The following is a 12,611-nucleotide window of genomic DNA, read 5'->3' on the forward strand; positions in this document are numbered from 1 at the left end:
CTGTAGCTTGTTCTCTGATTATGATGACTGAACTCTATTTCTGGAGCCAGACCACATCCTTTCTGATATGTCTGTATAACACACTCATCTACATGTGTGTGTGTGTGTCTATTCTAAAGCTGTGTATCTTTCCCCCAGGTATGATGATGTACTGGTAGGAGCCCCTCTCTACATGGAGAGAGAGAGGGAGAGTAAGCCCAAGGAGGTGGGCCGTGTCTACCTGTACCTCCAGCACTCCCCGCTCACCTTCTCCGAGCCCCTTCTCCTGACGGGAACACACACCTTTGGACGCTTTGGCACTGCCATCGCCCCGCTAGGAGACCTCAACCAGGACGGATACAACGGTAAGCTGTGTGTGTGTGTGTGTGTGTGTGTGTGTGTGTGTGTGTGTGTGTGTGTGTGTGTGTGTGTGTGTGTGTGTGTGTGTGTGTGTGTGTGTGTGTGTGTGTGTGTGTGTGTGTGTGTGTGTGTGTGTGTGTGTGTGTGTGTGTGTGTGTGTGCATTTCCCCTCTCTTTCTTCCCGTTCAATGTCCATTCCCAGTGTATTGGTAGGCAAATATTTTTATATGGGGAGGCAGGTAGCCTAGTGGTTTGAGCGTTGGGCCAGTAACCGAAAGGTTGCTAGATCAAATCCTAGAGCTGACAAGGTAAAAAATCTGTCGTTCTGCCCCTTAACAAGGCACTGTTCCTAGGCCGTCATTGTAAATAATAATTTGTTCTTAACTGACTTGCCTATTTAAATAAATAATTTGAAAAAAACCCTCTTCATCTCTGGCTCTTTGGTCTTGGAGAGCGGATATCCTATCAGATGCTCCGATGGGGGAAACGGAAGGATCTTCAGCCAATCATGAAGTGCGGTGTTAGAGTGTTTCCTTGTGAAGTTCTTCCCCCTCTTCCCGTAATGATGAGCAGGGTTATGGTGTGTGCGCGTGTGTTTGTCAGAGAGAGAGAGAGAGTTATTTTTAATCTCCAGATGTCCGCTAAGATAGGGTCATCTGGAAGTTTCTGTCCCTCTGCCCAGAGTTCATTCTGCCTCACGTTGTGTTTGTTTTATTAACACACACACATCAGTGGAGGCAGCTGAGGGGAGAACGGATCATAACAAATGCTTTTCAGAGCCTCAGGCATGTGGTCTTGAACTGGGACCAATGAATATTTCTCTGTGGAACATATAATGACAATCCTACTTAGTTGTTTATGTATGTGTTTATGTTTTTATGAATGTTTTAGAGCCACTCTCCCTCCACATCATCATCATCATCATCATCAGAACTAAATCAATAAATCTGAATCAATGTCTATCAGTGTTGAGGCATAACTCAATCAGTCACTCAAATGCACGTATAAGACAACAACTTTTCCCTCAATGTGAGCAAGACAAAGGAGCTGAATGTGGACTATAGGAAAAAGCGGGCCGAAGAGACCCCCATTAACATTGACGGGGCTGTAGTGGAGTGGGTCAAGAGTTTCAAGTTCCTTGGTGTCCACATCACCAACAAACTATCATGGTCCAAACACCCCAAGACAGTCCCCTCCGGAGACGGAAAATATTTGGCATGGGTCCCCAGATCCTCAAACAGTTCTACAGCTGCACCATCGAGAGCATCCTGACCGGTTGCATCACCTGCTGGTATCACAACTGCTTGGCATCTGACCGTAAGGCGCTACAGAGGGTAGTGCGTACAGCCCAGTACATCACTGGGGCCAAGCTTCCTGCCATCCAGGGCCTACAGTTGAAGTCGGAAGTTTACATACACCTTAGCCAAATACATTTAAATTAAGTTTATCACAATTCCTGACATTTAATCCAAGTAAAAATGCCCTGTCTTAGGTCAGTTAGTATCACCACTTTATTTTAAGACTGTGAAATGTGAGAATAATAGTAGAGAGAATGATTTATTTCAGCTATTATTTCTTTCATCACATTCTCAGTGGGTCAGAAGTTTACATACACTCAATTAGTATTTGGTAGCATTGCCTTTAAATTGTTTAACTTGGTCAAACGTTTTGGGTAGCCTTCCACAAGCTTCCCACAACAAGGTGGGTGAAGTTTGGCCCATTCCTCCTGACAGAGCTGGTGTAACTGAGTCAGGATTGTAGTCCTCCTTGCTTGCACATGCTTTTTCAGTTCTGCCCATACATTGTCTATAGGATTGAGGTCAGGGCTTTGTGATGGCCAATCCAATACCTTGACTTTGTTGTCTTTAAGCCATTTTGCCACAACTTTGGAAGTATGCTCGGGGTCATTGTCCATTTGGAAGACCCATTTACAAACAAGCTTTAACTTCCTGACTGATGTCTTGAGATGTTGCTTCAATATATCCACATAATGTTCCTTCCTCGTGATGCCATCTATTTTGTGAAGTGCACAAGCCCTCCTGCAGCAAAGCACCCCCACAACATGATGCTCCAACCCCGTGCTTCACAGTTGGGATGGTGTTCTTTGGCTTGCAAGCCTCCCCCGTTTGCCTCCAAACATAACGATGGTCATTATGGCCAAACAGTTCTATTTTTGTTTCATCAAACCAGAGGACATTTATCCAAAAAGTACGAACTTTGTCCCCATGTGCAGTTGCAAACCGTAGTCTGTCTTTTTTATGGCGGTTTTGGAACAGTGGCTTCTTCCTTGCTGAGCGGCCTTTCAGGTTATGTCGATATAGTACAGTGGATATAGGTACTTTTGTACCTGTTTCCTCCAGCATCTTCACAAGGTCCTTTGCTGTTGTTCTGGGATTGATTTGCACTTTTCGCACCAAAGTACGTTCATCTCTAGGAGACAGAACGCGTCTCCTTCCTGAGTGGTATGATGGCTGCGCGGTCCCATGGTATTTATACTTGCATACTATTGTTTGTGCAGATGAACAGATGAACAGGCGTTTGGAAATTGTTCCCAAGGATGAATCAGACTTGTGGAGGTCTACATTTTGTTTCTGAAGTCTTGTCTGATTTTTTTATATTTTCCCATGATGTCAAGCACAATGAGGCACTGAGTTTGAAGGTAGACCTTGAAATACATCCACAGGTACACCTCCAATTGACTCAAATGATGTCAATTAGCCTGTCAGAAGCTTCTAAAGACATGACATCCTTTTCTGGAATTTTCCAAGCTGTTTAAAGGCACAGTCAACTTCTGACGCACTGGAGTTTTGATACAGTGAATTATAATTAAATAATCTGTCTGTAAACAATTGTTGGAAAAATGACTTGTGTCATGCACACAGTAGATGTCTGTAAGGGATCTCGTCCTCCTCTTCTGAGGAGGAGAAGCGAGAAGGATCGGAGGACCAAAACGCAGCGTGGTAAGTGTCCATTATGTTTATTTAAAAAAAAACTGAACACTACGAAATACAAAACAATAAACGTGAAATGAACGAAACATTCCCGTGTGGCGACAAACACTGACATGGAAGACAAACACCCACAACCCAAAACTGAAACCCAGGCTACCTAAGTATGATCCTCAAACAGGGACAACAATTGACAGCTGCCTCTGATTGAGAACCATACTAGGCCGAACTCAAAAACCAACATAGAAAAACAAACATAGACTGCCCATCCAACTCATGCCCTGACCATACTAAGACAAAGATAAAATAACATGGTCAGAACATGACAGTACACCCCCCAAAGGTGCGGACTCCGGCCGTAAAACCTAAACATATAGGTGAGGGTCTGGGTGGGTGTCTGTCCGCAGTGGCGGCTCTGGCACGGGACGTGTACCCCACTCCACCATAGTCCTTCTTCGCCTCTCTATTCGCCTCCGTAGCCTCTTAAGAGCGCCGACCCTCGCCGCCGATCTCGGACTGGGGACCCTCGCCACGGGTCCTGAATGGACGGGAGACTCTGGCAGCGCCGGACAGGTGGGAGACTCCGCCAGCTCCGGAGTGAAGGACGATTCACGCATCGCCGGCGTGACAGGCAGCTCTGGCAGCTCCTGGCAGCTCCTGGCTCACTGACGGCCCTGGCAGCTCCTGGCTCACTGACGGCCCTGGCAGCTCCTGGCTCACTGACGGCCCTGGCAGCTCCTGGCTCACTGACGGCTCTGGCAGCTCCTGGCTCACTGACGGCCCTGGCAGCTCCTGGCTCACTGACGGCCCTGGCAGCTCCTGGCTCACTGACGGCTCTGGCAGCTCCTGGCTCACTGACGGCTCTGGCAGCTCCTGGCTCACTGACGGCCCTGGCAGCTCCTGGCTCACTGACGGCCCATGACAACACTGTTTGTAGTTTTCAGCTCCATTTTTCAGCTCCAACAGCAGACAGGATGCGGGGGTGGGGAGTTGCGCTGTGTGAGTGTGTGTGTGGGGTGGGACAGTGGGGTGGGGCTAACACCTGGCAATCGCTGGTGAAGGGTAGCCATTGGCTGCTCATTGTCACAGGAATCTCCTGCCTGTGCCTTTTAGACAGTTCTACATGTTTGACATATACATTTGGAGAGAGAGAGAAGGAAATGGAAAGCGAGAGGGGTAGTCCTAGGTAGTCTCTTTACCTCTCCCTCAGGGGCTTTCACTTGATGTCTAAACCATCCCTCCCATCCCTCTCTCTTGTTCTTTTTCTCTCATCTCTCCTGCTGATGTAAGCTGGTCTGCTGTATCACTTCAGAAGGCCAGCCTTATAACTCATACTGGAGTTGGTTTTGTGTTTCTATCTGTGTTTCCTACCGTCATACCCCCCCCCTCTCTCTCTCTCTCTCTGTCTCATAGACGTGGCAGTGGGTTGTCCGTTTGGAGGGGAGGATCGGAGTGGCCTGGTGTTGATCTACAATGGCCAGAGAGACCTGACGGCCCGCGGCCTAACCCTCAGCCAGGAGCTCTATGGAGGATGGGCCTCCAGTAGTGGCCTCTCCGGCTACGGCTTCACCCTGAGGGGGGACAGAGACCTGGACAACAACCATTACCCTGGTACACTCCCATGCACCTTACTTATTTTCTCCTCTTTTTTCCGTTTCACTTCTCTCCTCCCTTCTTCTGGTGAAGTCGTTACTCAGGAGGGGTAGTCGGGTTAGAGCTGTTGCCACGACGATTCTTTGGTGACTTCTTGTCCTGTCCCAGGAAGAGAGGGGGGTGGCACGCAATAAGTCTGTTCTCTGTGCGCTAAAACATCTTAAGGAAATGTCAAAATGTTTCAACTTCATATTCATCATCTCCGGCACCACTCCAACATCAACGTATGTGAAAATGGTGTTTTCATGTTTTGTGGAAAAATAGATATGAGGGAGATAGAGTGGGGCAAAAAAGTATTTAGTCAGCCACCAAGTGTGCAAGTTCTCCCACTTAAAAAGATGAGAGAGGCCTGTAATTGTCATCATAGGTACATTTCAACTATGACAGACAAAATGAGGGAATAAAATCCAGAAAATCACATTGTAGGATTTTTAATGAATTTATTTGCAAATTATGGTGGAAAATAAGTATTTGGTCACCTACAAACAAGCAAGATTTCTGGCTCTCACAGACCTGTAACTTATTCTTTAAGAGGCTCCTCTGTCCTCCACTCGTTACCTGTATTAATGGCACCTGTTTGAACTTGTTATCAGTATAAAAGACACCTGTCCACAACCTCAAACAGTCACACTCCAAACTCCACTATGGCCAAGACCAAAAAGCTGTCAAAGGACACCAGAAACAACATTGTAGACCTGCACCAGGCTGGGAAGACTGAATCTGCAATAGGTAATCAGCTTGGTTTGAAGAAATCAACTGCGGGAGCAATTATTAGGAAATGGAAGACATACAAGACCACTGATAATCTCCCTCGATCTGGGGCTCAACGCAAGATCTCACCCCGTGGGGTCAAAATGATCACAAGAACGGTGAGAAAAAATCCCAGAACCACACGGGGGACCTAGTGAATGACCTGCAGAGAGCTGGGACCAAAGTAGCAAAGCCTACCATCAGCAAGGGCATTGAAGATGAAACGTGGCTGGGTCTTTCAGCATGACAATGATCCCAAACACACCGCCCGGGCAATGAAGGAGTGGCTTCGTAAGAAGCATTTCAAGGTCCTGGAGTGGCCTAGCCAGTCTCCAGATCTCAACCTCATAGAAACTCTTTGGAAGGAATTGAAAGTCCGTGTTGCCCAGCAACAGCCCCAAAACATCACTCATCTAGAGGAGATCTGCATGGAGGAATGGGCCAAAATACCAGCAACAGTGTTTGAAAACCTTGTGAAGACAAACAGAAAACATTTGACCTCTGTCATTGCCAACAAAGGGTATATAACAAAGTATTGAGAAAAACTTTTGTTATTGACCAAATACTTATTTTCCACCATAATTTGCAAATAAATTCATTAAAAATCCTACAATGTGATTTTCTGGATGTTTTTCACATTTTGTCTGTCATAGTTGAAGTGTACCTATGATGAAAATTACAGGCCTCTCTCATCTTTTTAAGTGGGAGAACTTGCACAATTGGTGGCTGACTAAATACTTATTTGCCCCACTGTAAGTGTTTCCAATAACATCATCAGTGTGCATCATGTGATTTTAACCAATTATGAGTAGTCATTGTCTACTAATTGTTTGACGATGTCTTTCCTTATCTTTTTTGCTACAAAACATAGAAATGTGCCATTTCCACATGTGTTCATGTTGGGAGGGTGCTGGAGATGATGAATATAAAAAATATAAAAAATCAATTTGAAAGTGTTTAGTCTGTTCGCCAGATATTTCACCATTGCGTTGTAGGCCTCTAGCGGACACAAGCCTCCAATTCTTCAGAAGAACATATGGCTAGTATTACTTTGGAGAGACTTCCTCTTTTGTGATGTCATGGTACAGATGAACATGCCACACTACAGCAATCTGAAGGGAGTGTTTGTATTACCATGTTCAGTCAGTGGTAGTCTGAATGTCTGTGTGAGTGTTTGTATACACATTCATTTACTTGGAATCATGGGCTCTTAAAAGGTGATTTAAGACTGCACATGTTTTGAAATGAAACTTTTGAACCCCCTTGTTTTCCCCTCAATTTGGAGCCATTCTAAAAGCAGTGTAGTTCAGTCTTTGTACCTCTATAGACCAAGCTGAAAGGTAGCCATTCTAAAAGCAGTGTAGTTCAGTCTTTGTACCTCTATAGACCAAGCTGAAAAGTAGCCATTCTAAAAGCAGTGTAGTTCAGTCTTTGTACTTCTATAGACCAAGCTGAGAAGTAGCCATTCTAAAAGCAGTGTAGTTCAGTCTTTGTACCTCTATAGACCAAGCTGAAAAGTAGCCATTCTAAAAGCAGTGTAGTTCAGTCTTTGTACTTCTATAGACCAAGCTGAGAAGTAGCCATTCTAAAAGCAGTGTAGTTCAGTCTTTGTACCTCTATAGACCAAGCTGAGAAGTAGCCATTCTAAAAGCAGTGAGGTTCAGTCTTTGTACCTCTATAGACCAAGCTGAGAAGTAGCCATTCTAAAAGCAGTGTAGTTCAGTCTTTGTACCTCTATAGACCAAGCTGAGAAGTAGCCATTCTAAAAGCAGTGAGGTTCAGTCTTTGTACCTCTATAGACCAAGCTGAGAAGTAGGAATGATTCTGTTTTTCTTTTTTCTTTCCATCTTTTCTTCTCTCTGTAACAACAACAGACCTGCTCTGATCTCTCCATTCTGCAAACAGGAAATCTGGGTCTTTTATAATGAAAACATCACACACACTAACACAAACACACACACGTACACACACATGCACACACATGCACTGCATGGCTTGTGATCAATTTCTCTGGCCTCTGAGTGTAAGTGTTGAGTCTGTGCCAGGCTATGAACCAAAGCCAGTCCCTATACAGAATCACCCCACATCGAGTTACTCAGTCACACACACTGTACAAACACAATGCATGTACAGTTGAAGTCGGAAGTATACACACACCTAGGTTGGAATCATTAAAACTTGTTTTTCAACCACTCCACATATTTCTTGTTAACGAACTATAGTTTTGGCAAGTCGTTTAGGACATCTACTGTGTGCATGACACAAGTCATTTTTCCAACAATTGTTTACAGGCAGATTATTTAACTTATAATTCACTGTATCACAATTCCAGTGGGTCAGAAATGTGAATACACTAAGTTGACTGTGCCTTGAAACAACTTGGAAAATTCCAGAAAAGGATGTCATGGCTTTAGTAGCTTCTGATAGGCTAATTGACAACTGAGTCAATTGGAGGTGTACCTGTGGATGTATTTCAAGGCCTACCTTCAAACTCAGTGCCTCTTTGCTTGACATCATGGGAAAATCAGAAGAAATTGGCAAAGACCTCCAAAAAAATTGTAGACCTCCACAAGTCTGGTTCATCCTTGGGAGCAATTTCCAAACGCCTGAAGGTTCCACGTTCATCTGTACCAACAATAGTATGCAAGTATAAACACCATGGTAACACGCAGCCGTCATACTGCTCAGGAAGGAGACGCGTTCTGTCTCCTAGAGATGAACGTACTTTGGTGCGAAAAGTGCGAATCCATCCAAGAACAACAGCAAATGACCTTATGAAGATGCTGGAGGAAACAGGTACAAAGTATCTATATCCACAGTAAAACGAGTCCTATATCGACATAACCTGAAAGGCCGCTCAGCAAGGAAGGAGCCACTGCTCCAATACAGCCATAAAAAAGACAGACTACGGTTTGCAACTGCACATGGGGACAAAGATCGTCGTTTTTGGAGAGATATCCTCTGGTCTGATGAAACAAAAATAGAACTGTTTGGCCATAATGACCTTCGTTATGTTTTGAGGAAAAAGGGGGAGGCTTGCAAGCTGAAGAACACCATCCCAACCGTGAAGCACGGGGGTGGCAGAGTCATGTTGTGGGGGTACTTTTCTGCAGGAGGGACTGGTGCACTTCACAAAATAGATGGCATCATGAGGGAGGAAAATTATATAAATAAAGTGAAGCAACATTTCAAGACATCAGTCAGGAAGTTAAAGCTTGGTCGCAAAAGGGTCTTCCAAATGGACAATGATCCCAAGCATACTTCCAAAGTTGTGGCAAAATGGCTTAAGGTCAACAAAGTCAAGGTATTGGAGTGGCCATCACAAAGCTCTGACCTCAAACCCTAAAGATAATTTGTGGGCAGAACTGAAAAAGGATGTGCGAGCAAGGAGGCCTACAAACCTGACTCAGTTGCACCTGCTCTGTCAGGAGCCGAATCCCACTGGGTCCTGACAACGGAGGGGTGGACATCGGTGTAGGTTGAGGTGCTGGCGGAGGTCAGGCGCAGGACACAGGTTTGAGCAACACAATGGAGTTTACTCAAAAAAGTCAAGCAAAAATTCCAAATAGGAACAAACATTCACACTAGCACATACAACAACCACTTATGACACCAACAATCACGGACAGAATCAGGAATATATGCCAGAGGGTTAAATAAGGAACGTGATATGTAATTGAAACCAGACAAACTAAACTAAACTGAAACATGGATCGATGGTGACTACACCACCCGAACAAGGAGAAGGGCCGACTTCGGCGGAAGTCGTGACATTCTCTCAACTATTATTTTGACATTTGACATTCTAAAACCAAGTGGTGATCCTAACTGACCTAAGACAGGGATTTTACTAGGATTAAATTCAGGAATTATGATAAACTGAGTTTAAATGTATTTGGCTAAGGGTGTATGTACAACTGTACCTATGGGAGGAACGTGCACTCACTCACTCACACACACACACACACGCACCATAGGAGGTTGGTGGCACCTTCATTGGTGAGGACAGGCGTTTGGTAGTGACCGGAGCGGAATGGTATCAAACACATGGTTTCCAGGTGTTGATGCCATTCCATTCGCTCCATTCCGGCCATTATTATGAGCCGTCCTCCCGTCAGCAGCCTCCACTGGCACGCACGTATGCACACATACACCTACGGGAGAAGTGGGGTTGGGTTTCTCTGGAGTGTAAGACGGACAGATCCAGGACTTTGGAATGAGAGCGGAATTCTTCTGTTGGAAGTTTGGGTCCCTGAGGATGAGCTGATGTTTGGACTGTACTTTGTGTGTGTGTGTGTGTGTGTGTATGTGTGCGGTTAGATCTGCCTGCTGAAAGCACACCTTAGCTTTGATGACTTGCAGATTGTGGTTGAAAGGCCAAGTGCTTTAACTGCTGTCCTCTTTCCTCCTCTCTGCCTCGTTCCCCCTCTTCCTTCTTCCGTCTCTTTCCCCTCTTCCTCATTCCCTCTCGTTCCCCCATTCCTCCTTCCCTCCTCACCTCTACCTTTCCAACTGCCCCCCATACCCCACAGACAGCTAGAGGTCCCCCTTTCTCTACCGCCCCTTGTTACACCTATAAAACACACACGCACGCGCACACACACACACACACACACACACACACACACACACACACACACACACACACACACACACACACACACACACACACACACACACACACACACACACACACACACACACACACATATATATACACACACACACACACACACACACACACACACACACACACACACACACACACACACACACACACACACACACACACACACACACACACACACACACACACACACACACACACACACACACACTGGGGGCTAGGGTGTAATGTTGAATGTTGTGGTTTCAGCAGGCTAAGGCACTCTCACTGACTGCAAAAACAGATGGACCACTCCTACATTCAATTTAGATACACATTCACTTAAACACGCGCACGTGCACACACACACACAAGAACACACACATATACACACACACACATATACACACACACACACATACACACACTCAATAGATCTATGGAAACGTTCTAGTATTTGACTCTAATAGTTTAACCATTTAAACAGATGTCACTAACAGGGTGCCCCTGTGTATGACACTCTAGCCCTCTATCAGCATCAAGACTTAACCTAGTCTGTTTTATTTGATGGATAGCCAGGATTGTATATTCTCAACAGATAAAAGGCTATCTGAGGAGGAGTTCTCAACTTGACTCTTTCTAGTAAACTGGAGACAACCTCTCTGTCACAAGTTTTCAGAACCACATCAACCCTTATAGGTCCTGATCACATTTTTCTCATGACCTCCACTAGACCGATGGAACTACAGAGCTCAGAACTCTTTCAAACAGAACTGCAGAGGTCAGAACTAATGAGCTTAACCAGTCCCAATGATATATTATCATAAGTAAACTTAGCCTCTGACCCTCAGCCTCATTGATATTAGCATGACTTACCTTAGCCTCTGACCCTCAGCCTCATTGATATTAGCATGACTTATCTTAGCCTCTGTCCCCAGTCCCAGTGCTGTAGCAGCTTCAGAGCTTAGCTTAACCTCTGTCTTCCAGTGACAGGACTAGCTAGATCTATGGTTGGGGGCATATTCTATATATCCCAGTCACTCCTATTTTAAACAAAAACCCATTTAAGACTCCATCTTCAAAACACATAATCACAAATTAACTGAGTAGAGCAATAGACTAGTTGAGTGGCTGCTTGTATAAGGCACATGGTTATAGTAAAGTGGCTGCTGCAGACTGACTGGTTGTATAAGGCACATGGTTATAGTAAAGTGGCTGCTGCAGACTGACTGGTTGTATAAGGCACATGGTTATAGTAAAGTGGCTGCTGCAGACTGACTGGTTGTATAAGGCACATGATTATAGTAAAGTGGCTGCTGCAGACTGACTGGTTGTATAAGGCACATGGTTATAGTAAAGTGGCTGCTGCAGACTGACTGGTTGTATAAGGCACATGGTTATAGTAAAGTGGCTGCTGCAGACTGACTGGTTGTATAAGGCACATGGTTATAGTAAAGTGGCTGCTGCAGACTGACTGGTTGTATAAGGCACATGGTTATAGTAAAGTGGCTGCTGCAGACTGACTGGTTGTATAAGGCACATGGTTATAGTAAAGTGGCTGCTGCAGACTGACTGGTTGTATAAGGCACATGGTTATAGTAAAGTGGCTGCTGCAGACTGACTGGTTGTATAAGGCACATGGTTATAGTAAAGTGGCTGCTGCAGACTGACTGGTTGTATAAGGCACATGGTTATAGTAAAGTGAGGGAGTGTTGTTGTTGTGTAGCAGAGGGATCTGATTGGAGCAATGGGAACGTTCTAATGGAGCTGGAATGTGCCGTGGGGTTTCTCCGTTGCGACACACACACTGTGTTCCTATTTGGATAGTTTCATTCTGAACCAAAATAGTGCTACGAAAATGGTTATATTCACAACTCAAAGCTGGTACAGACTAAATGTGTTTGTGTATGTGTGTGTATCTATGTGTCAGTGTGTGTAAAACATGAGAGGTCTGTGCTTGATGAGATTGCTCAGACCATGAAATCAGTCCCATCTGTGGCGTTCTTTGAAGCTCATAGACTCTCTCTCTCTCTCTCTCTGTCTGTCTGTCTGTCTGTCTGTCTGTCTGTCTGTCTGTCTGTCTGTCTGTCTGTCTGTCTGTCTGTCTGTCTGTCTGTCTGTCTGTCTGTCTGTCTGTCTGTCTGTCTGTCTGTCTGTCTGTCTGTCTGTCTGTCTGTCTGTCTGTCTGTCTGTCTGTCTGTCTGTCTGTCTGTCTGTCTGTCTGTCTGTCTGTCTCTCTGTCTCTCTGTCTCTCTGTCTCTCTGTCTCTCTGTCTCTCTGTCACTCTCTCTGTCTCTCTCTCTCTCTCTCTGTCT

At 45.2% G+C, this 12,611-nt stretch overlaps 1 protein-coding gene across 2 annotated transcripts in view; it reads left to right on the top strand.

The window, feature by feature from the left end:
• itga8 (integrin, alpha 8) overlaps positions 1–12,611 on the top strand; it is a 61,059-nt gene that overhangs the window by 22,582 nt on the left and 25,866 nt on the right. For both annotated transcript variants that reach the window (XM_046313551.1, XM_046313553.1), the window contains 2 exons: positions 139–344; positions 4,701–4,898. In XM_046313551.1, coding sequence (XP_046169507.1) covers positions 139–344; positions 4,701–4,898 — 404 coding nt within the window. The remainder of the gene's footprint in view (positions 1–138; positions 345–4,700; positions 4,899–12,611) is intronic.

Source organism: Oncorhynchus gorbuscha, linkage group LG19 (genome assembly GCF_021184085.1).
Source record: "Oncorhynchus gorbuscha isolate QuinsamMale2020 ecotype Even-year linkage group LG19, OgorEven_v1.0, whole genome shotgun sequence".
NCBI lineage: Eukaryota > Metazoa > Chordata > Actinopteri > Salmoniformes > Salmonidae > Oncorhynchus > Oncorhynchus gorbuscha.